General features: G+C 53.8%; 4 protein-coding genes across 4 annotated transcripts in view; 1 reads left to right on the top strand and 3 right to left on the bottom strand.

Annotated features, from left to right (window-relative positions):
- The window catches only part of TGME49_318130 (Toxoplasma gondii family E protein), a gene marked incomplete at both ends in the record, with an annotated part of 3,354 nt that extends 1,524 nt beyond the window's left edge, over nucleotides 1-1,830 (top strand). The window contains one exon of the mRNA XM_002369711.2: nucleotides 1-1,830. This exon is cut by the window's left edge and continues 1,524 nt beyond it. Coding sequence (XP_002369752.2) covers nucleotides 1-1,830 — 1,830 coding nt within the window.
- Nucleotides 1,831-5,613: 3,783 nt separating this feature from the next.
- On the bottom strand, nucleotides 5,614-13,772 carry TGME49_318140 (SART-1 family protein; the record flags this gene model as incomplete). Its single annotated transcript, XM_002369712.1, has 11 exons — nucleotides 5,614-5,732; nucleotides 6,355-6,451; nucleotides 6,833-6,954; nucleotides 7,389-7,458; nucleotides 8,171-8,342; nucleotides 9,098-9,308; nucleotides 9,960-10,090; nucleotides 10,559-10,852; nucleotides 11,512-12,490; nucleotides 12,824-13,109; nucleotides 13,668-13,772. 11 exons carry the CDS (start codon nucleotides 13,770-13,772, stop codon nucleotides 5,614-5,616), a joined length of 2,586 nt encoding a protein of 861 aa, XP_002369753.1.
- Nucleotides 13,773-13,940: 168 nt separating this feature from the next.
- TGME49_318150 (transporter, major facilitator family protein) lies at nucleotides 13,941-20,435 on the bottom strand. The gene has a single exon (XM_002369713.2). The coding sequence runs from the start codon at nucleotides 18,512-18,514 to the stop codon at nucleotides 16,715-16,717; it is 1,800 nt and encodes a 599-aa protein (XP_002369754.1). The 5' UTR covers nucleotides 18,515-20,435; the 3' UTR covers nucleotides 13,941-16,714.
- Nucleotides 18,542-23,077, bottom strand: TGME49_318160 (MSP (Major sperm protein) domain-containing protein). The gene has a single exon (XM_002369714.2). It carries the CDS (start codon nucleotides 22,104-22,106, stop codon nucleotides 21,387-21,389), a length of 720 nt encoding a protein of 239 aa, XP_002369755.1. The 5' UTR covers nucleotides 22,107-23,077; the 3' UTR covers nucleotides 18,542-21,386.
- Nucleotides 23,078-23,267: the final 190 nt, after the last annotated feature.

The raw sequence follows: 23,267 nt of genomic DNA, 5'->3' as shown, positions 1-23,267 counted from the left end.
CGCTGGGGTCCCGAAGGTTTAGACAGCGAAGGTTCCACTAGAGAGCAAAGAGGAGCAGGTGGGGAGGATGGAGAGCCTAGGGTGTCTGGTCCCTCAGAAACTGCGACGCACCCGCCGGGCGAGAAAACGCACGAGACCGCAGGCAGGGGCAGAGGGAAGAAGAAGAAGGCGATCAAGGCGCACAGCGCTGGGGAAGGAGAGGCCCAACGCTCACCAGAGTCACGCGTGAAAGCTGAACCTGATACGTCGGCGACGCAGGATTCGGCGACTGATGACAAACCGGGAGGTGGAAGTGACATTGATGGCAAACGACAAGACATGCCAGAACACGCGCCTCCACCGGTCGGTGTGGGACTGACAGAGGTACATGAAGAAAGTGCGAGCATGCCGGACACAGAACAGACGTCTGAAGCTGCGGCAAGCGGATCGAGCATCAGTGAATCAGCCGCCAGGATGGAAGCCGTCAGAACAGGAGCCCGGCCGAAAACGTCCAAGCCGGCATCGACAAAAGTCGGGGCGAGGCGACAGAAGAAACGGACGAAAGAGGCGGCTCCACGTCCCGCTGAACCGCCATCGAAGCCGGACGACTCGGACCAAGAGGCAACGCGAGGACGGACTCGACACCGAGAACGCCGTGGCAGAAGTGATTCGAAACAGGAGAGCGCGAGGCGGGACGCAGTGGCCAGTAGTGGCGGTGGAGACAAAGGGGAGACGGGAGATGGGGAGGGGACGGTGCCGGTTCCGCAGGGAGGGTTCGCTTCTGTGGCGAGGAATGTAGAGGCCAAGGTGCATGCTATCTTGCAAAAATACGAACAGGATAGAGACGCTTTCGATCAGCGTCCAGGAGTGAAAACGTTCGTAGACGCAGTTGTGGACAGCGTCGCTCCGGAGGCCGATTTCGGTGTCCCGTTCGTGTCTTTGTGCGAAATGGTAATGACCGATCTAGACGCTGAGTGCAGGCTGGAGGCTTTGGGCAAGGTGGCTGAGAATCTGAAAGCTACAGCGGCACGCGTACGAACGTCATCACGTCCCGATGAAGGCTCAGATGCTGGGGCCTCAGGCGGACATGACGGAGCCGGTCGAGACGTAGCCGTCACGGACACCACTCTGGCAGGTGTTATCAAGATGACTGAGATGAAAGTCAGTAGCATACGAAGGCGTGTCATTCCGTTTATCAGGGTGCTGTTAACGGCTCGTTTCGGTTTAATACTCGAGAACCATTTGCCGGAAAAACCACGGTTCTTGTTCCCCAGCAATATAGCACCTCCACAGGCGCCGACATCGGCGGAAGGCTACAGTGTAGAAGAGATACACTTGCCTTCGTGCGCATCTCCAGTCGCCGCACTACGTCTCTTCGTGAATCGACTCACTGCATGGAAAAATGAGATTTTAGCTGTGGGGAATAATCTCGAACAGAAATGGTGGATTGAGCCTGAGGACCCCGAGGAAGCAGTGAGAGAACACAATCGAACGGTGCTCGCTTTCGAGGCAGCGTCAGCAACTGCTGTGTTCGCCATCTTGAGTGAGAGACAGAAGAAATGGAATTTGCAGGAATTAGCCAGAGTTGAGAGAAATCCGCAGAGGAAGACGGCATTGGAGGAAGCGTCACGTATCCTCGAGAAGTGCATCGACGAAGAGAGACAACAAAAGCTCAGCAGGTTCTCCTCTTACACCGAAAGCCTTTTAGATACAGCAAGAAATCGTGTGAAGAAAAAGTCAGGTCCCTGGGTGACTCCTTCAGATAGCTCACATTGTCCCGAATTACGCGCCTTGATGGAGAAGTCCGAGGAGTCACCCTCTGACGAGGCGGGAGCTGGCGGCTCTGAGTGAGACAACGACGCCGCCAAGTCTTGCTTGTCCTGGATCATGGAGTAAGTGTAAAAACGACTGCCTCTCCTCGCTCCACCTTGCATATGTATATGACTGGGATACCTTGCACCTCCTTGCCGCCGGCACAAAACCGTGGGCAGGATGCTCTCTGAGAAGAGTTGGGGAACTCAGACATGAACGCACGGTGTCCATCCGTGACTGGAACCCACGCATGCTGTTTGCGTGAGTGTGGGCGTTCTGCGGTTGCGGTGCTCAGAGCAGGCAACATGGCAGGTGCACGTGAGATACAAACGCGTGGAGCGCGGCTCATGTTATCACTGCATCCAGGGTATAGGGTAAGTGCCTCGTTGACACACAGGTGCTGCTGCCAGTTGTGGCATGGCGGCCCAATGGGCCTTTAGAGGTTTCCCTCAGAGACCCTGTCTCACTCGAGCGGATCACCTGCACAAAGGCAACATCGACTTATAATGTGGTAACTACAATACGTGGTGACGAGCATTTATATGCTGTGCAATGTGATATGAGATCCACTCTGTATTTGGCCTTCGTCCACAGCTAAGGCAACTGTTGTGGATAAACAGAAGGGCATGCAATAACAATCAGATACGTGTCTTGTGGATATCGACGGCTGCTACTGGAGACCACAAGAGCCACCAGATGACCCTGGGGCTGTTGCAGCGCCGGCGCGGAACCTGTGAAACGTCCGTGGGTACGGACGATACACTCAACACACAGGAGATGTCACTGAAGTGTGAGGAAGGATGGATGCATGTAAAAGAAGACGGATGCAGACAGATGGGAGGGTCACGCAAGGACATGCGTGAAGAGGCGCCGGGACGACGAGTTTGTGTATGGCAAGATGGTGATGAACTTAGAGGACGGATGGTACTGGTGTCAAAGAGCGGCAACTAAGGGGAGGTGCAGCCGTCCCGCCTGGAGCGGAGGGAGAGGTGCGATTGTGGAGGCAGCGTTGGACTCGAGGCCCTCTAGCACGAATTGCAAGACACGCAGGGAAAGGGCTGTTGTCACTCAGTTGTGGATTGCTGGCTTGTGTGGATACGGAAGCTGCAGCTTTGGAAAACAGCAGTGGGGATTCAGGAGCTACTCTAGAGAGGCGATCAGACCTATGTGAGACAGCTGAAAGTCGATAGAGATAACGGCTGACGTTCCACGAGATAGACACGGAATAGGAGTTTGAAGGAGGAAAAGGAACCTCAAGACACCTTAAGCGAACACGGCAGCGTAGGGGACGATTGGGGAAGGCGGCACAGAGACAACTACAACTCAGATGCCTGTTTGATCAGTACCATCGTACTGGGAGCAATCATCTCTAAAGAGGCAGCGGCACTGGTCTACCGTAGTGCTGGGATTTTTCGGATGTGCGGTCAAACCAGCTCCGCGTTCTGCAGTTTTAAAGGGAGAGAAGAGAATGGAAGAAGGCAGACATGTGAACCACGACACTGCGGTACAGCAGTCTCTGCCCTGGGAAGACGTCACGTTCGACTTCGACAGGGGGAATGCGTTGTTGCTCCAGGAAAGCATGCAGGGCGCCCGATCAAGACTACGGCGCTCTTTCCAGATAATGGCGAACTACACAGACATCCAATAGGCTAACTGGTGTAGCATCCGGTGTGCTTGGAACCGGGCTACACGTGGAGGGTTCCTGGCTTGGACGCCGCGCTTGTTGTAGATATCGTGAAACAGTGCTATCGCAGGCTGGAGCAGGAAGGCATCAGAGTCGCGCAATGCGTGCTGAATGAAACCGCTATCTACTGGCATGGATGGGTCGCCCTTCACGTCACTCTGGCTTGGGCGACTCGCATCATCCGTGTAGGGGCTGCCAGGACTTTCAGAGCCGAAGAGGGTGCCTGGACCCGGACCCCGCAATCGTGGCCTGGGGATCACAGCGGCCAAAATGCAGCGCGCAGAACCACCCTTGGAACCGTAGGCTGCATTGGATTTGCCGTGAACTGAAACGACCAGCAAGAACAGCAAGCAACTTGCGGAGGGCCTCGACACAACTGTGGAGGGACCGGGAGCCGAGTACAATGACCGCTGCACCACCCTGGCAGACCCCCGAGAAGTGCGTTGCATCGCACAGCATTCAAAAACACATAAGAAATGGATAATACGCTGCCGGGCGACGGTTGCCCCACGGGGCTTCCGCCTCCCGAGAGGCAGCAGCCCCATGGGCCCTGCAAAAAAAGAGGGTGGAAGTGTGCGGGACGTTGTTGTGCCTATGTGTGGTAACAACGCACAACAGAGGCAGTGAGGGAGACTACAGAGGGGTTGGACGAACGGGTAGGAAAAGAACATAAAATGACTGGAGTCGCAGGTGCTCCTCAACGTCCCCTAGGGCGGGACTCGAGGCTTTTCACCGAGAAACGGCAGTGTGTTCGACTGCACGACTCATGCAGCTGATGGCAGGCACCTCAGGTGGTGCCAAGAAGATGCAGAATCCAGTCATGGCCCATGAGCACAGCGATGCCAATGCACATCTGAGAGCAGAATACTGACAGGAATCTGTCATGCAATCGGAAGGCAGAGCGGGCCCGACTGAGGAAGCAGCCGACATGCAGAGAGGTTTTCGCAACAACGGGGCAGGGTGGCATAGACACGGATTTGAACAAGGCGGGGTAGTACAGTGTGCTCGGCGCCATTACGCCGCGACACGATCACGAAGTGCCTAACCTCTACAACAAATCGAAGCAGAGATGGATGGATGGACCACATTTACCGCTTCCGCATTGCCTTGGACCTTGGCGTGCAAATGCACTTTCCGCAGCATCTGGGTGTTACGCATTGCGTTCCCGAGGTCAGCGTGTTCGTGAAACGTCATACGCAAATGACTCTAAATCTGGTCAAAAGTGTTACGCGCTGCCGGCACTGTAGAGCATCTACCGACTGTACCTGCGTGTCGTGCCGTGGAGCGCAGTTTGGTTTGGAACTGTCGCAGACTACCCGGGGGGGATCCGGGGTGAATATTCGTGGCGCTGAGTCGCACGGCGCGTGTGCACACCACGTTTTCTTTATCAAGACTGCTTCCACGAAATGCAGATATGAGGTTGTAAACGGTTCCGAGAAACTCTTACATAGTGTACCTTTGCACTTTTTTTTCGATTGAAGAAAACTGCCACCGATACGTTTAAGTACCACCAAGTCCGTGCGAGTTACAGCGGCAGTTCAGCGCCACTAAATATGTCAAGGCACAGTGAGAACCTGTGCACGGAACGCGTGAAGCGAGCAAACTGTCTCACGTACGTGCACTCTGTCTGACTCGGAGAAAGGCGGCTCCGCAGAAGCGGCACTGTGTCGTATCATGCTGTTGCCACGACATCGTCCTGACACACGATGGAGGCAGAGCCATAGCGTGGACCTTCACCAGAGCCATGGGCGCGGAGAAGTAGATATCTCGTTTAGGACATGCGGAAACGACGCTTAGCACGCCAGTGCCGATGCATGTACGAAGGACGGACGTCGAGACACAAGTGCATGTGTGTACACAGTTTCTGCACCACGTTGCCCACGCGTGGAACATTCACGCGTACATACACATGCACGCGTGCGTGAGCACTGCCTGTGTTGGCTCTGACACACGCGTATCGAGATTTATGAAGCCTGGGGACGAGCGGCGCGGCGTGAGACACTTGCACATGGCTCCTGAGCGACCCGGTACTTTTCGGTGGCTTTGCATGCCCTGCGAATACGATCGGCGTCACAGCGGCGAAGACGAGGAGCAGAGAGAGGGTAGGCTTGTCCGACAGAAGGGAAATCCGAGACGGTCTACTGATCCATTGACCCGCCCGTGAGAACAAGATGGGAAGCTTTCTCCTTCTCCTGCAGTCGTTGGAGCGCACTCAGAGTAGGCAGGGCCTCCATCGGATTCTGCAACAGCTTCCGCTCTGCAAACAACGCGCCAAAGTCGGGCAATCACACACACCGACACGCCGGGATAAGACCCTCGTTGGACATGTTTGGCGGGTTGCCACTCAAGAAGGGACAGCGCAGGGGCGGAGACAGAGAGCCATGTAAGAATAGGAAGGCACGAGAGATGGTGACAATGACTTAGAAATACTGCTTTGCCAGCATATCCCGTGTTTTTGTACGCACGGAGCTTGTATCTACGCCGTGTCAGGAAAAAAGCATAAACTTGTAAGACAAACGAATCAAACGGATTATACACATGCCGCGCAAGTGTAACTACTCACCAATCTGTCTAACTGTGTCACTAAGTGCGTATATATATATATATATATACAATATGCACATTACAATTATTACATAGAAATGACACACACTTATGAATGCACACTCTCTTGTACTCCGGACGAAACTGCCACTCGCTTCGATAACCAAGACGAAAAATTGGTATACATATATACATATATATGCATGAATCTATGTCTATGAAATACCTACACGTATGTACATATATACGTGGGCGTGGATGAACGAGTCACTGCATAGGCACACAGAAAACACCATCGTCATTCTTCCCTTCTAAATGGGGACTGGTAGACTCACCGATGTCCATCTTTTTCATCTTCTTTTCCTGCTTTCTCAGACTTGGGTATTTTCCATGGAAGCGCCAGGAGATCTCTCTGAAGGCGTCCTTCGGCGTCTGGAGACAGCGGAACTCAACAAAACCCAGTTGTGGCGTGCACAGTTGCCATCGCCTCTCGTGTCCTACGGTTCCCCTGTTGACCTTTCCTCGTCCTCTCGTCTCCGTTACCCGGCCGACAGTGTCTGCGTTATCTTCATGTCACAGGTTTCCGTGTTTTTCGCGTCGCAGAGCTGCCTCCTTTCCCGTGCAAACATCGCTGTGCTGTTCCAGATGCATGTCGCTGAACGCATGCAACGGCATGTGCGGACGCGCTGCTCGGGGAATTCGCCCACGTTGATGCCTTCGTAACTAGCAGGATTCGCACCTCTTCTCGGCAACGTGCACTCGGTGGGTATGCCGATTCGAGAAAGCCGCGAAGACAAAGCAGAGGCGCCTTACCATGACATTCCCGTACTGGTCACGGTGGTCAATCTTGATATCCTTCTCCCCCAGTGGCTTGTGAAGCGGCAGTTCGTCTGGACGGTGGCGCCTTTGTCGCATTTTGTCTAACGAGTAGTGGTCTAAAAAGAAAAAGTGAAAAACCCACCGAATGGAAAGCGCACCCTGCACACGGTAGCGGCGCACCGACCAAGAACCAGACAAGACAAGGCTGAGGCAACATAGAAGTGAAGGAGTCAAGAGCGAAATTAAGAGTGTTGCGAACGCGTGGCGAACGGGAAGCGCCCGGAATAAAGAAGAGAGCAACGGAGCAGAATTCTGCAAGGGAAAGAATCCGAGGGCCGGATAGCAGGCAATGAGACCGACCCCAGCGAAGCGTCAAGTGGTGACTGCGAGGAGACTCTAAACACAAAGATGAGAAGAGGGAAGCTCATGAGAGACGATGAAGCACCGACGCCCCCACGCGAGCCCCAGAGAAAGGGGCGCTCGTTGCTTGGGTCCAGCGGCGAGGCAGACAAGCGAAGTCGACCCGTGGGTGACTTTCTTCTTTGCTCACTTTTACTCTGAAGATACTTGAGGGCTTCGGCCAGGCCGTGACCCATTGGATTTTCGTTCATGAAGCCAGTCTGAAAAAAGGGAGCCAGTTCACAAAACCACACAACGAATACAGAAAGCGGCAGGGGCAGAAGGATGCAAGAGACGAAACGGGGGTCACGCGTAACTGTAATAACTCAGTGGAACCACCGCAGGAGACCGGAGGAGAAAGAGCAACACACCGAGTGCGAACGTCGCGTCCAGCTCTGAAATTAAACCGACGGTGCGTGGGCGAAAAAGACACCTGCGACAAGCCAGACGTTGAGGGCGTCACGCTATTTAGGGGGAAGTGCGAGAAGCATGCGCGCCTCGAGACGAGGGCGAACCGTAGCCCAGGCAGGCACCAAGAGAAACGAGAAGAAACCGATCCATCAAACGTGCAAAGTCGAGAGAAGGAAACGAGGGTAGCAAAGGCCAGAATCATGTCACTGAGAGCCCACACTCGAGCACTGCGCGACAGAGATGTGCACCTCCTAACGCAGCGGCCAACGTGAATGGCTGCATGGATGTTCCCCCCTGCAACCTGTGCCTCAGAAACCACGAATCATCGAGGCGGGGCAGCGGGAAAGGAGAGGGGAAAAAGAGAGAAGAGGGAAGTGAATGCCAACTCTTAGCGCGGCGAGCGACCCAGAGAGAAAAAGGGAAACAGAAGGCCTGAGAAAGAGCACCACAGAGAGGGAAAGGACGTGAGGCATCACGCGGCACGCAAAGCACAGATTGAACGGGCAGCACGAAAAACATTACATCTAAATCTTCCTCCTCTTCCGAAGAGTCTTCGTCCTTCTCTCTGCTTCGGCGTTCGTCACCCCGACCGTCGTTGTCGCTGTCGTCTGCTTCTCCTTCTTCTTTCTCCTTCTCATTCGAGTTGGACCGCTTCTCTCGCTTGTCCGGCTGTGCATGCGCGGGTTTGTCTTGTCTGCTCACGGAGTTGCGACAGGCAGAACACAAAATACACAGACATATTTATATCTGGGAATACTAAGAAGGGGAAGCAAGTACCTTTCTGGTATGTTTCCAGCTACAAGGAAGAATTTCCGGCACCGATACACGCACCGAGAGGGCGACAACCGCGACAACCACCTTGAGATGAACGGCTGGCGGGCAGAAGAACCGAAGTGCCAAAAGAACCACTTTCAGGGTGACGCACGCTGACTCATAGCCTAATGGCGAGATCCAAGTCGGCAAACGAATCAACCAGTAAGTGCACTCGACAGAAAAAAACGTGGACTATCGGATGCAGACGTGGGCACGCTCTGCGACGGCGAATTTTACGCACATGGCCGCACAAATTGCCAGGTGGGTGCACGCGCATGCAGAACTTACAGCGCATCACGCGACACTCTCAAATACATCTGCGTATACCAATAAACGGAAAGAGGGAGGGCCAGGGAGAGAGCGAGAGCGACAGTGAAGCAGCGATCTTTGAATGCGCGGGATTCGTTTTTTTCTCTCGAACACCCGTCGGACCCCCCCCCACAGCAAGCCAAAGCATTCTGCAGTCTCTACAGACGATCTGTACATTTCCATCACACCAGGTAGGTAAGCTGCCGCCAGAGCGTTCGCATGGGCATGCGCGTGCAAACTGCGGGACGGACGTTTTTCCACGCGATTGTCTCTCTCGATAGTCGCGTAGTCGAAGTCTCAGCTTCTCCCGCGTCCTCGAAAACTCACCGACTCTGTCTGGAATTGCCGTAGGGTTCTTGCTTCATGCTTAGGAGCTTCTCCAGAGGGGTCTGGATGGCGCGGCAGAACTCGGTCGTTGTACTCAGCTGCAGGCCCAGCGCCTCATCTTCCTCCTCCTCAGCTTGCGCCTCTGGTGCGTCAGCAGCCGATCCCTTGTCTTTCGGCGATCCCGAACCATCGTTCGGCAGAAGCTCCGCATCTGCAGCCAGCGAGACAGAACGACAGGAAAGGGGGGAAGGGGGGGGTAACCCGTGGGTGTGGGGCATCTGCTGTACTTCCTTTTGTTTTGTTAGGCATCACGCGAATTTAGTCCACCACAAGACGCATGCAGCAGTCCCGGCAGACACCCGGCGGTGGAACCGAGGAAGCGTCCCGCAACTGTGGAACTGCGAAAGGTCCCTCCCTCCCAGGGGAAGAAAGAGACAGCGACAGTTGCTCGAGGCAGAACAGAGGGCAGAGAAGACCGTTCTCCACGCAGAGCTCGTGTAAACGTGCGGCTTCTTCGCCTCATTCTCCAGCTCTCGTCAGGCAAGAGCCAGGCTGCACGTGGGAACCCGGAAAACACAAGCAAAACTCCAGGGAGAGGTGGACGCGCATAGAGACGGGAGAGAAGAGAGACGGGAGAGAAGAGAGACGGGAGAGAAGAGAGACGGGAGAGAAGAGAGATGGGAGAGAAGAGACAGATGAGGGCATCTGAGGGGACAACCGGGGCACGCGGCGAGAAGCAGCGGGACGCTCGCCTCTGGGAGCGGGAAGGGTACGCCGAGACAGAGGGAGACAAAGAACAGGGCGCGAAAAACGCAACCGCAGTCGAGAAGTCCGGAACTGAATCAAGGCGCGGAGCGCTTACCGACGATGTTGCCTTTGTGTCTGGCCTGACTTCGAAGAAGCTTCAGAAGGCGGACTTGCGGTGTCTTACTCTGCGTCTCGTCTGTCTCCTCCCGTTGTTCTCGCAGCTTCAAAACGGCGAGGCGTCTCTGTCTGAGCGAAGCGAAAGATGAAGAGAGCAAAAACAGCCGTGCGAAAAGAAGCGGCAGACGCGGCGGAAAACCTCTCCAAATGAAGACAACGGACGACGGAAAGTGAGACGCGAAGACCGGAGACACATCGTTGCAAACTGTCATGCGGTAGCGACACAGATCTGCCGGAGGAGGCATGCCTAAAACCGGCAGATGGGATTGAGCATTCGAACAAGAGTGGAGACAGAATCGCAGGACAAACGGAAAACCAGAATGGCCTGCGACAACGCATCTGTAAAACCCTCCTCCAGCAAGGCGCGGCACACTCACACAGAAAAAAAACACACACACACAAACGAGCCACGCTCTTGCACAGACATGATTGGACAAAAGTACGCAGGCGTTCCGAGCATGCACGTTGAGTTCCCCACTGTTTTTTACGCTGTTCTGCACTGCTTCTCCACGCCCCGGCCCGGTTGTGGAAACGCACTTCTCCAAGCTTTCCTGCAGCTCTCTGTCTGCGGCACTGAGGTCGTCGAGCTCGTTGTCCTCCAGATCTTCGTCCATGCCCTTCTCTCTGTCTTCTTCCACGTTACTTCTCTCTTCTCCCTCCTGACGCGAAGGCGAACGACATTCCTTTCCTCGGCTTAGCTCTTTCCCTTCATCCTGCCCTTCTCGTCCTTTTCGAGACGACGAAGAAGGTGGCTGGGGACTGACATGCTTGGCGGAGACTTTCGCAGCTTCCAGCGCCTCTCGGACATGTTGCTTCTGCGTGTTCGGTGTCCTGGAGAAACATGCGAAATCAACGTTAAAAGCGCCCACGTCCACCCCGCATGCATCGCTGCGCAGAAACGACGGTTCTCCGTCTACAGGCACAACAACGTCTGCATCTAAACAACGACACACGATGTTCCGTGCGACTTGTGTGTCTGCTTGTGGGTCCACATCTGAACCTTTCCGGCGTCCAGCAGTCAACGTGGCGGCTGGTTTCGAGTCTCCTGGTGCTCTACGCGGCCCGCGAGCGCGTTGGCTGCTCCTGAGGTTGCTGGGGGTGACAGTCCCGTCAAACTACACGCCGCTTGTAAGAAAAGTGACCTGCTCAAGTATGATGGGGCATAGCATCCGGCACTGCCAGATGAACATAAAACGCGACTTCAAGCGCTGTGCGACTGTCCCTCGTTCTCCGTATCTGCGTCGCCTGTGTCAGGATCCTATCGCTGAAAAACATGCAGAGGTGCAAGAACGGCAAAAGAAAAGAGACGAAAAGAGAAACAGCGGAGCGAGAACTGGACCGACGGAAACAGCACCGCGATGTCGAGGTGAACACACAGACGCCACCTCAGACACGCACAGGGCCCTGGACACAATTTAGGTTCGCTTTTTCACAAAACGCAGGCCTTCCATGCGGAGCCGTTTGTGTTGACCCTTCCAGATTCGACTTACTTGCTCTCTGATTCTCTTTTCTCTGCTCGCGACCCGTGGTGTCGATCGTTCCTTCGTGTTTTTTTCACTGCCGCAGGCTTGATTCCGTCGTCATCTTCTAGCGGCGTTTCCTTTTCTTCGCCCTCTTCTTCCTCTTGCGGCTTTCCCCCAAGCAGTTCCTTCCAGAACTCGGCGCCCTGCTTCTTCTTCTGGATCTTTTTCTTCTTGAGCTTGCGAAAAGCGACGGCCTCGCCTGCGTCGCCTCCGTCGCCGCGTTTCGTCGCCTCACGCTCGCCGCTGATGACGACCGAGCACAGGCCTGAAGCGTCGTACTTTTGCCTTCCCAGGGTGGGCCCTGTCAGCGCGACTCCGTCTCTGTGGTAGGCGGAGAGGGATGAGAGGCCCAAGAGTTTCTGCTTCTCGCGCTCCACGAGTCTCTGTCGCTCGCGCAGCAGTTCAATCTGGACCTCGACCGGCTCGTCGAGGTCACGGCCCTGCAGATTCGGCAGGAGAAAGCCGCGATCGTCCTCGGGCAGCCTGCCCTTGCCCTGCGCCGCCCGCTCCTCACGTTCCCACTCGTCGTAGTGCTCCAAAATCTCCTTTTTCTTCGGCTGGCCGTCTTCGCCTTCTTCCCAGTCTTCGGTCGGGTCGTACACCGCCTTCCGTTCCTTGTCGCGCAACTTCTTTCGCTGCTTGTTCTTCTCCACAAGTGCGACATTCTCTAGAGTGTCGATATCGTCGTTCAGCGCCCCGTCTGCCGTCAAGATCTGCGTATCCTTCAAGGTCAACACGACCGTTTCCCCCTCCTCGAACTCCTTCAAATCGTGCACCACCTTCACATCTCCACCTTCCCCCGCCTCGCCCTCACTGGAGGAAATCGAGCCCCGCCGCTCGCGGCGGCGCTTCCCCCGATGCATCGAAGCGTCCTCGGTCTGAAATTCTCGCGCAGAGGCCGCTGGCGCAGACTCGTCGTCGCTGTCGTCGTAGTGGGCGGCATCCACTGTGAAGAGACATGAAACACAAAGAAAGAGGCAAGACAAAAGCGCCGTTCAAGGACGTAAACTCCGCTTCACAGGAGAGCGCAAACCTCGGCTCACGGACACCTCCACAGACAGACTAAGCACGGATCGCGTAGGCGCCGGAGTCCACGTACACACAAATACATTACGGGATAGATCACATAAACGGATACCTGTTCACAGGACGAAATTCATATAAAATGAAAATTACATATATATATATATATATATATTTATATATAGTATACGAGCATCTCAGCACAATCGGGCATAACTACACGAACGCTAGAGTCGCGTTGTGACTGAGGTCTAACCTCGAGCTTGAGACGCCAAGACATGTTTCTCTTTTTCATTTTTCCGCATGCGTGCCACCCAGGCTGCGGGATCATCTAAATCGTCGTCGGCTTCTTCTCCCAGGGTAGGTCCAGCAGTCAATGCGGAGTGAATTGCTTTCCTCCTCCGCTCTTCAGTTCTCTCCACCAACTGTCGGGCCGCCTGTCGTCTTCGCTGATCTAACTCCGTCTGAGTAAGATGAGCGTGGCTGCCGGCTGAGGACGAAGCGTCGTCGGAGTCTCTCTCCCCATCCCGAGATTGTTTAGACTACAAGAAAGACACAAAAAAGCGAACACCGCGGCATGTGCGCCTCCTTTCGGAAACAGAATGCAGTGTGGATTATTTGCCTCAGTGCTTGGGCGAGATGGGCACTTAAGAATGCAACTGGCTCCCCTGGCTGGTGGACGCTTTACCAGACTGTTAGATTTTCACGTAAAACACAAGTCTGTGGCTGTATGTACTCTAGAAAAAGTGCCCTCTCTCTCCTCGTCGCTCTCCTACGCTTGTCGAGTGAAAGAAATCGACGCCCCAAGCAAGAATGGGTCCTTACACTTCCCTTTCTCGCAGGCATTACGGCACGCGAAATCCTAAACGTAACGGTAGAAGCGAAGAAAGTGGAGTGTGACGAGAAACGCTCTCTCTCCCCTCTCGATTGTTTGCTTTTCCCGCGAACGCAGCGTTACTGCCCACAAACGAATCACCATCTCTTACGACCATCCGACAGTGAATCGCCAACAATACCTCCCTGTGTTGTCTCATATCTCCAGGCAGTTGTGAAAAGTGGAAAACAGACAGACGGAACTCTTCAGCAGAAACTCAACGCACCTCAGCGGCTTCCTTGTCGTCGAACCTCAGGGGTTTCAATCCCAGTTTCAGGCGCAGTTTGTTCGTCTCTTCCACCGACAAACTGATTTCTTTGGATTCCGACATGTTTGTCACGCTGGAAAAGCAAAGACAGAGTCACGGTGTCTCGCGGGAAAATGTCCGCTTTCTGCAACGCCTCTCAAATAGCGGCAGGCAACACGGCCGCCTCCAGCTCTTCCAAATGAATATATATATATATATATATATATATACGTATGAGTACAGGGGTTGCTACACGGTTTGATCTTTCCTTATTTTTGTGGAAACATATGTAGACAGACCCATTGACCAATGTGAATAAGGCAGGCTACTTCAAAGATGGCGTGGATGCAGCCAGATTCACAGGCGATGAGTGGATTCGCTAGATTGACGGCGTCCGGAAATCGCCGTTTGAAAGTAGAGAAATGAGAACGATGATGTAGACACAAAAGGCAAGGAAGCCTCCGGGATAAAACAACAAGAAACGGAACTGAATTAAAAACAAGAAGCCTGGACGAAGCACCCCTGGACTCACGAGCACGGCACACGCGGAAGACGACAAACACAGCTACATGTTCGCAAGCAAAGGAACATAAAAAAGACGGACATCCCGATGTTTTCCCTGGAAATGAAAATCGAAACAGAGGCAACTATCTCGGAAATCTGGAAGTTCTGCAAGGGGAGTAGAATCGATGACGCGGGAATACGCCGTGCCTGTCCCGTGGTTCCTCAACATCACGAGCGACTGACACGCATTCGATTCAGGAAACTGAAAAGAAGTGATGAATAAAACCAGGAAGTGGCCTAGAAAATAACCGCAATGGTAATAGAGTGCTCTCTTATGCACAAAGGGAGAGAACAGGGCTGTTCGTGGCATGCAGCGTCAAGCTGATATCGCATGCACGAGGTGACAAGAACTCCTCCTTCCGACGCAGCTACGGAAAAACCGCCCGTGTATCGCGACATCTATAGCGGTATAGAGGAACAATCGCATTTGTTTTCTTCGAAAGAGTGCCACTCTTTTTTCAACAACACCTCAGAACCCAAAACAGGCATCGACCACAAATGGTGGACAACCCCCACCAACTACACGGGATCAATAATCCCCATTTTGGTTTCCCGCTTCTCCGCCAGAGAACGATCCGTAGAAACCGCTTCGTTGGTAACGAAAAAGAAACACACAAGATACTGAACTCGACAGAAGAAGAGCAGCAAGTCAAGACCGCAACCGGAGTGCCTAGGCGGACAAAGAAGGCCTAGTCTCAGCGGCGTGGCTGTCGTGCCACACAGGACGATGCTAAGCAGGAAAAAAGTGTTTTTACATCACTGTAGTCAACTTTTCGCGAATTACTAAGACTCACAAGAGATCCACATTCTATCTGTCTCACTAGGGCTGGCTTCTTCCCTTTTCATGCCCCGCGTCAAGGCTCTTCTGAGTTACGGTGCGTAGCGCCGTTTGGTTGCTTCTTTCCAGTTGCTCCACTCGCCCGCGTTTCACTTGTTCGAACGCTTCAACTTCCCCCTCTTGACTTGCCTTGTGATTCGCCCTGTTGCCAACTCCTGTCGACCAGGAACGCTTCTCGCAGGGAAATATGCATGCGACGAAGTACCGGTAAAACACACAACTGTACATTAAGCTGCAGAGGCCATCAGGGGAAGGCTCGTGTAAGCCTGATCAGACTCGATAGCACAGTTCGCGTCTCACATGTGCATCTGATAACCGAGGCGAGAGATGATGCACGCACACCTTTCCCTTTCATCGTCATAGGTACAGCAAAACACCGGTCTTCACGCGGCAGTCACTGCTCATCTGTACTGGAGCCATCTTCGTGCGCTTTAGCGAAGACTATATCGCTGTGGGCTCCAGGATTGCTTTTACAGTCGTTGTGGAAGACAAAATTCTCTCCACGTATATTACTTTCTGTTTCTTGTGGACTGCGCGGTTCTGGACTAGCAAAACGTGAAGCAATTCTGGACTGTAGTGTGAGGCAGAGTCCGAATATCTATCGCCATGTATGCACATGCAAATGTAGCTATTCCAACGACTTTCACAGTCTGTCAGTTTCCTTACGAGTACGTATACGCACGCGCATATACGAATCTCAGTGAATCCACCTACAGAAGATACATCTTCTACGCCCGAACTTCTTCTACGTACAACCACAGTTTTGTGTAGTGGCTGGTGAAGCATTTTTGTGTGTGGGCGATCAACAGAAGAGACACCCAAAGTGGTTGAATCCTTATCGCTTCTATCCCGCGTTGGTCATTGTGTGGCTCGACTCGACAGCTCAGCGGGACTTCCGTTTTCGATAGGGACCCGCTGTAAATCACGCAAGAACGTGTGCGGTCCGACCTTCACAGGAAACAGCGACTTGCGTCCGTCTTCGGTGAGGATGGCAGCACAAACAAACGCAACAAGAAGCTCGAGCACATGCGCTTCGCCACCCTTTGTTGACAGCGGCGGATGCAATGCGGCTGTCATCACGCCGCCTCATTCAGCTGACGCAGAGTGCTCGGCACATGTGTGGTTCACACACAAACCGAACAAGACGATTGGAATAGCCTTTCTTGTTCCCCGGGTCTGTCCCTAAAAAACGAAGAGGAGAGCTCGCTGCATGTGTCCGTCCTCTCCGTCACCCTTTCCACAAGCTGCAGAAAACAAAAATACCTGTCTTCCCCCTCTTGACGTCGTCTCGTACACCCGACGCGTACACCTCTCTGCGAATCTGACCTCCTGCCAGCCTCGTCCGCCAGCACTTGGAGCTCAGAACCTCTGTTAACCAGTGCCTTGTTTTTCCCGTCGTTTTCTAACAGAGAAAAACGAGGTCGCTTCAGACAGAGCCTCCCTCGCCGTGGTCTCGACTGTCGCTTTCACCAACGCGCGTTTCCCTTTTCGAGTCAAGACGTGCACTGTCACTCAGAAACGAGACCCCGCCGCCCAGGTCAAGCAGGTGCGTCTCTCCTGTGCGGGACCCTTCCACCCCACATCGGAGCTGGCGCGTGGTTGATTTAAGCCGACAAAACTCTTCTCAGCTGTGCACTGTGACAGCCACAGCCGGGTCCGCTGCGAGAGCCCCGCCACTCGGCTCTGCACGCTTGGGGGGGGGCAGGTAGGCCTTTGGCCACCGGCGTTTGAGGAAGAAGAGGTAGACCGCGAGGCAGAGGCAGACGAGGGTCAGGCCGAGCATCATGAGACATGTGTAGAAGTAGTCGCCCTCGAGCACGCCGAGCGTGAATTTGTCGTGTAGCGGAATGCGGAGCAACGAGAGGAGGCCGCCCGTTGCACTGGTGATACCGACAACCTTGCCGAAGTCGGTGGACTGGAACGTGTCTCCCATGTACGCGTACATTTGTCCGCTGAAGTTCGAGAGGTAGAGGCAGGAGAGCACTGCGCTCACGTAGTAGCAGGGTGTGAACGTGCAGAGCGCGAAGGCGTACATGAGTACCCCCGCGGAGCTGATGAACAGGACGAGCGCCATGACGCCCCAGGTGTCGGCGACGTGACCCAGGAGGATCGCCGGAACCATCGACAGAGGGCCGAGAATACCCAGCACGTCGTTGACGTGTGCGTTGAAAAGGTTCTCCGCCGAAGTCATGTAAAAGTTGTAGAACAGCGCGTTCAGAGGCCAGTAGATGTAGAAGCAATAAAAGTACGGGGACCGCAACTGCCTGGAGAACGGGATGAGGGACGCCTCGAGTTGCCTGCCTTCGCCATCTCGGTTGCTGCTGCACCTGCCAACTTCGGCGCTCTCTGCACGTTCGCCGACGCCTTCGACAGTTTCCCAGGAGGAATTTGCCTCGGGGGTGAAGTCCAGGCCCTGTCGCTCGCAGGAAGCTTTCGTCCCCAGTCCCGACATGTCTGCGCTCGCTGTTTCCTTTCCGCGTGCGTTTACCGTGGGCGCCTCTCGTGTCATCTCCTCCTGGGACTTGTAGCTCCGCGCCGGGAAGAGGAAGAGGGCGACCAGGAAGCAGAGCCCCGTGCCCGTGATCGCGTACGTCACGCAGATCCAGAAGAACGAGTGGTCCGGGTGGCTGCGCCAGAACCCGTCCATAATCGTCGGGATGGAGAACGAGGCGGACATGGCCGCGCTCATCGTGACGATCACAAGGCCCTCCTGGCCAGGAAACAAGTTGCTGATGTTCAGCGAAGGGAGATACCCGGCATCGGCGCCGAGCGCGAGACAAAAGACTCCAGGAATGTACGTTTGACAATCTTCGCTTGCGATCCCCAAAAGGATCCACCCCACGGTGTTCATCAGCTGCCCGACGCACGCGCACACCTTCGGGCCCTTGAAGTCCATGAGGAGCCCCGCTGCGAGAGAAAAGCAAAAGGCCACTGCGACGCCGACGGTGAACAGAAGTTGGACAGCGCTGTCCTGCGCGCGACACATGTACCGCTTGTCCGTGACGTGCGGCTCTTCGCGACAGAGCCACTCAAACGCTCCAGCCCGGAACAACATCGAAGACAAGCTCGGCCACCCAAACAACACTCTCGCCGACGCGAACGTGTAAAGAACGTATACCACGAGGAGCACGTAGCGACTGAGGTTGAATGGACGGGGCTGAAGCGCTGCGGCAGCTTGAGATCCTGTCTTGGGCGGGAGCACACTCTCCTTCCCCATAGACAGATCCTCCTGGTTTGCTGTGATCGTCCCCGGACTCGAGTCACTGCCTCTCTTGTCGCTCAGGCGAGTCTCCGGCTCATGCATTTTGGCAGAAACAACCGCCACGTGCATCTTCTTTGGGACTGCACACGGGGATGAGCACGGACAAGCCGAGTCGCCCTCCTGCTCTAATACCTCCACACACCCCTCCAGAGAGGTTGCCATTTCAAAAGGCCCCAGGGGACGGAAGAAAACGTAAAATTCTCCCTCACCACAGCGAGAGAAGCGGAAAACGATTCGAACCCAACAAATAAATATACATACACATACGGTTTTGAAATGTCCACACAAAGCGCCGTCAAGTCGGAAGAAGAGCGTGTACACAACTTACTACAGACCATTAAATGCCAAAAGAAGTCCAGTGGTCCCTGGACTTTCAAACAACGGAATGAACGGAAAAAGGAAAGTGCTCCCCGGAAACTACGGGGCAGCCTTCACCCAAGTCTAGTTGCTAACCGATCCACTCCGAGACGAGCAACGTGCCGGGGACAACCAAAACAACAAACGGAGACGTCAGCAACGGAGCACTCGGAACGCCACACAATATAAGAGAGAAGCGATCTTTAGTTCTGCCTTGATAAAAACGCATGGACACTGACCGTCAGCGCACAAGAAGAAAAAGCGGCAGGCCGGCCGTGGACACATTTTAAGCGGAAACGCGACCACTCATGAAGATTCAGAGTCCGCCGATGGTCTCGCGAAGCAGAGGAAACCATAGGAAAATGTTTAGAATAAAATGTACGGGCTGTACATGTCCCCCAAAGCCGGCAAGACCCACAGACAGCGTGTTTCTTCTCCCAGTGAAAATCTCGCCTCGGCACATAGACCACGAGTCGGCGGAGCCGACCAAGTCTTCTGTGCGGAGACAGACGAAAAAGCCTTCCGCCTCTGGAAACAGAGAAAAGCGAGAGAAAGAAATAGAGAAGCCACAACGGAACAAAACAACCGAAACGCGAAACCGGGTTTCCGGTTACCCCCAACGGCGTATATGTAGTCCGAACAGGGAGTCCCCCGCGAAGCAAACGCGCTCACAAGCCAATAACACGAAGTGGAAAGTCGGAAACTACAGACAACGGACAAATTTCACTGATCTCCGGTCTCTCCGGTCTCGGCTGTAAAACTGCGGAGCAAAGGGTGATAAAGAATCGGGTACTGGAACGGCCCGAGAACAAAAACATAAACGGAGATCCGGGGAAAACCCGTTTCCCAAGTAGGCCTCGAACGGCGCTTGCGACCGCGCGGACAAGAGAAAAATCATGTAGAAGAAATAGAAGCAAACCGGCGAGATAAACGGAGACAAAAGTGAAAGCAAGTTCGCATCCCAGACGAAAAAAGCAAAGACGAAATTGTGAAACGTGATCCTCCGCTGGAGTGCAAGCGTGTCTCGTCGCCAGAGTTGCGAACAACAGCAGCGGAGACGACTTTTGGTGGTGAGGGAAGACGCTCTCTCAGCACTAGCTCGCTCGGTCGTATTTGAACAGGTTTCTTTTCGCGTATCTCTACTCTTTATATGTGAGCGGAACTTAGCTCGCTCGGTTGCCGAGCTTGTACCCTTACAGCACCGCTGCTTTCTCTAGCCGGCCGTAGGCCACGGGATGACGTTCCCTATAGCGCAGTTTGCTACATCGGAATCGGGGTGACTAGATGCGGTCGAGGCAAGTCAGCATCTGACGCTTTGCTTCGAAAGGAAAATCACTTTTCACGTAGTATTCGAACTTCCTCACTTGCTCTTGAAAGCCAAAACCCAGGGGAAACTACAGAGCGGCTCCAAATAGCACTATTCAACACGGCGAAAATTACTACAGGAACCACAACGACAATGTGTAAGGAGAGACCGTTCATAGAGAATTGGTATTCCCCCCAAAATAATCGACAGATGTGTACAGCACGCCCCAGTCTGGAACACGAAGACTACAGAAGAATGAGATGCCGGTGGCAGTTTAAACCTTGGCTCCACATCGGACGCAGCAGCAGTTACTTCATATGCATTCGTGAGCATAAAGGCGAGGAAGCAACTCACAATGAAGCTGTTTCTTGTCATTGTGGAAATCTACTGCGATTATCAGTGCTAATCCAAGCATGATCCAGAAGCGTTATCGAGTATATATATATATATATATATATATATGTAATTACCTGCAGGTCGCAGGTCGAGATCCTAAGGAACATTGGCTACCGGAAGGTAACTCCTGAACTGAGTCGGAGTGAATGTAGCGATGTCTTTGCAGATTCTCTTCTAGTTCTATTATGAATGTTGTAACTGCTCTGAAACTGGAAAAACGAGCTACCGGTTAACGACGAACTGCACAATAGAATGGGCGTGACGCCACACTTCACGTCGGTGGAAATTTGCACATTTTCCGGCGGGAAAGAGGAGCGAAGAAACGGACAGGTTCGAGATGTTGTCCGCACACGTGTCGAGACACCGAAAGAGGAAGGACCAAGATAAATGTGACGAGGTGAACGAAAAAACGAACTCTTCAACGAAGCCTGTCCATTCTCTCTGCTCTGATCCCGACAACGAAGAAGCGACCGGAATCTTCGCCCTTGCCAGCAAAATTCGGAATGATTGTGTCCTCATGTGTGCGAGAAGACAAACCGTACCACTGTCAGGGGAAGGATCAGTCACTGGCACGACTTCTTTCAATATGCAGTCCCCTACCCCTTTGAGGCCAACGAGGCGTAGGACTCAAACGACACCCGGATTCAGCTCCGATGCTTTCGAGGTGAGCCTCCCCGTCGACACTGCCACGCTGACCAATAGGCATGCATATATCTCCGTACCCATATGCATGCACACACGCAAACATGTACATTTACGAATGGTGACAGCAACCGAAGACAGAGATCCAGCGTACACATTCGAGCGTGAGTATGGGTTTTCACTTGACTCTTCACGTCATCCTTTCCTCAGCAATACTCTGCACGTGCGCAACTTCCCAAGTGTAGATCGATACGTGCATTTCAAAAGCAGACGGCCGGAGTCCGTTCCTCCTCTCTCCTAGCTCTTCCACCATTTTTCTCCATGTCGCCGCTTCTACTTAGTGATTTCCGCCGACCTGCCAAAAAAATACCAGATGACGACACCGATGAAAATGTACACGGGGATATGCCAGAGCTCGAACACACCCATCCCGCCACTTTTCTGTGTAGCGCCCTTGCGCCCGAGCTGGGCTTTAAGCGCCTCGTTCTCCTTCACGAGTTCGTCTTTATGTCGCTCCAATGCCAAGGCGTATTCGACCAGCTGGTCGTAGCGGCTCTTCAAATCCGCGGAATAGCTGCCGCCCTGGCTGCCACTCGCGCCGCCATACCCTCCGCGGCTGGACGAGCCGCTTCCTTCGGCTGCGCTCATGCCGGCACCGCCCACATGGTCACCTGAAGAGCCACTCGTGCGGTAGACGACAGACAGACGTGTGTCTTCAATTCGCTCACGATCTAGGGTTTGCCAGTAGTCACGAGCCAACGGAGCGTCCGAGGATACAGCGGTAGACTGAATAAGGAAGCGGTCGCTGCACGGACGCGTCGGCTCTTCCGAGAGCGGCTGCAGGACAATATGGACAACTTCCTTGCCCCCTCGCGGAATAATTCCTGTCGATGGACGCACGAGGTAGCTCTTTGGCGCTGTGGTCTTGATTTTGAATGCGACGAACGTATCAGCAGTGTTCTCCAAGTGCAACTCGACAGTAGACGAGCTGAAGAGAACCACCGGAAACTCGATCACCTTCTCGGGAGTTATCCGCAGCAACGGTCCCGCCATTTTCGCGTTTCAATCATGCGCACTGCACCAGAGCGTCAGCTGTACATACACCTTCGAGACGACGGGCCGCACGATGACACTTGAGAGTGCGGTAGACAAAGGAAGGTGCGTCACAGAGTCTCAAAAGACACGGAAGCAAGGACGCTCACGGAAGAAAAGGAGAAGATGTGAGAGACCGACAAAAGCAACTGTTTAGCGGCGCCGGGTTTGGATTCGATCAAAGTGGCAAAGAACAACTGTCGGAACTCTGGTGGGTGGACGAAAAACAACGAAAGTACGGGAGGCAAACAACTGCGTGCGTGAGGAGGGAAGGACCGTAGAGCACAGGGTGACAAACATGCAAGATGGTAAGCTGCCTTAGAAAAGAAAAGGCCAAACAGAAAAGGTGGAGTTTTGCGAGATAGGCAGCTTCACCCGCTGGCTGGTCTCTTCCTCCCGCCCTCTTGTCCGGCAACGTTCCCGGGAGAAAAATGACGTTTTTGAGCGTGACACGAGACAAAAACCCATAATCTCAGATATGTAGAATGAACAAAAAGATCGGCTCGAAAAAAGGAGTGAAGATGGGAGGCATACAAACACACCCAGAGATGAAAGCGAGAAAAACTGTAGAGGAACCACCACGCAGGGTTCATCTACCCATAATGTGTACGCAAATCCGTGTATGAGGATATGTCGCGTACAACCAAGAGCACTGGAAATTCCAGTTCCGCCTCCCAAGGACCACCGAAAAGGCTGGAAGTTTATTGTTTTCGGAAACGAGACTAGACGACAAACCCATTGCACGGGAGTTGGAACCCCCCCTTCTTGCCGCTCTGCACGCGTGCGAATCTCTCGCTCTCTTGGCGCCCGCAACCCTGAGAATCGAATACGTAAGCGCCTCGGAGTCGCCGGCGTGACTTGGCAACGCAACAACAGAGCAGACAACTACCGCTGCCTGTGTCCTCGGCCGCATCGTATTCGAAGCGCAGTCGTGGAAGTCGGCGTATGCAGAGACACAAGGCAGTCCAGCCGAAAACTATTCGAGGTAGTAAGAACCACCACACACACCGAAGGGGGTGTGTGACACCTATACAGACCCTCCGGCTACCACAACTTCATGCTTCCACCAAGAAATTTGTAAAGTTTGTGTATGTCTTTGAACACATTTCCCTGTACAGAAAA

This window comes from Toxoplasma gondii, chromosome IV, assembly GCF_000006565.2.
Source record: "Toxoplasma gondii ME49 chromosome IV, whole genome shotgun sequence".
Lineage (NCBI taxonomy): Eukaryota > Apicomplexa > Conoidasida > Eucoccidiorida > Sarcocystidae > Toxoplasma > Toxoplasma gondii.
The sequence above is the reverse complement of the archived record's forward strand: the minus strand, read 5'-3'. Positions and strand labels throughout refer to the sequence as shown.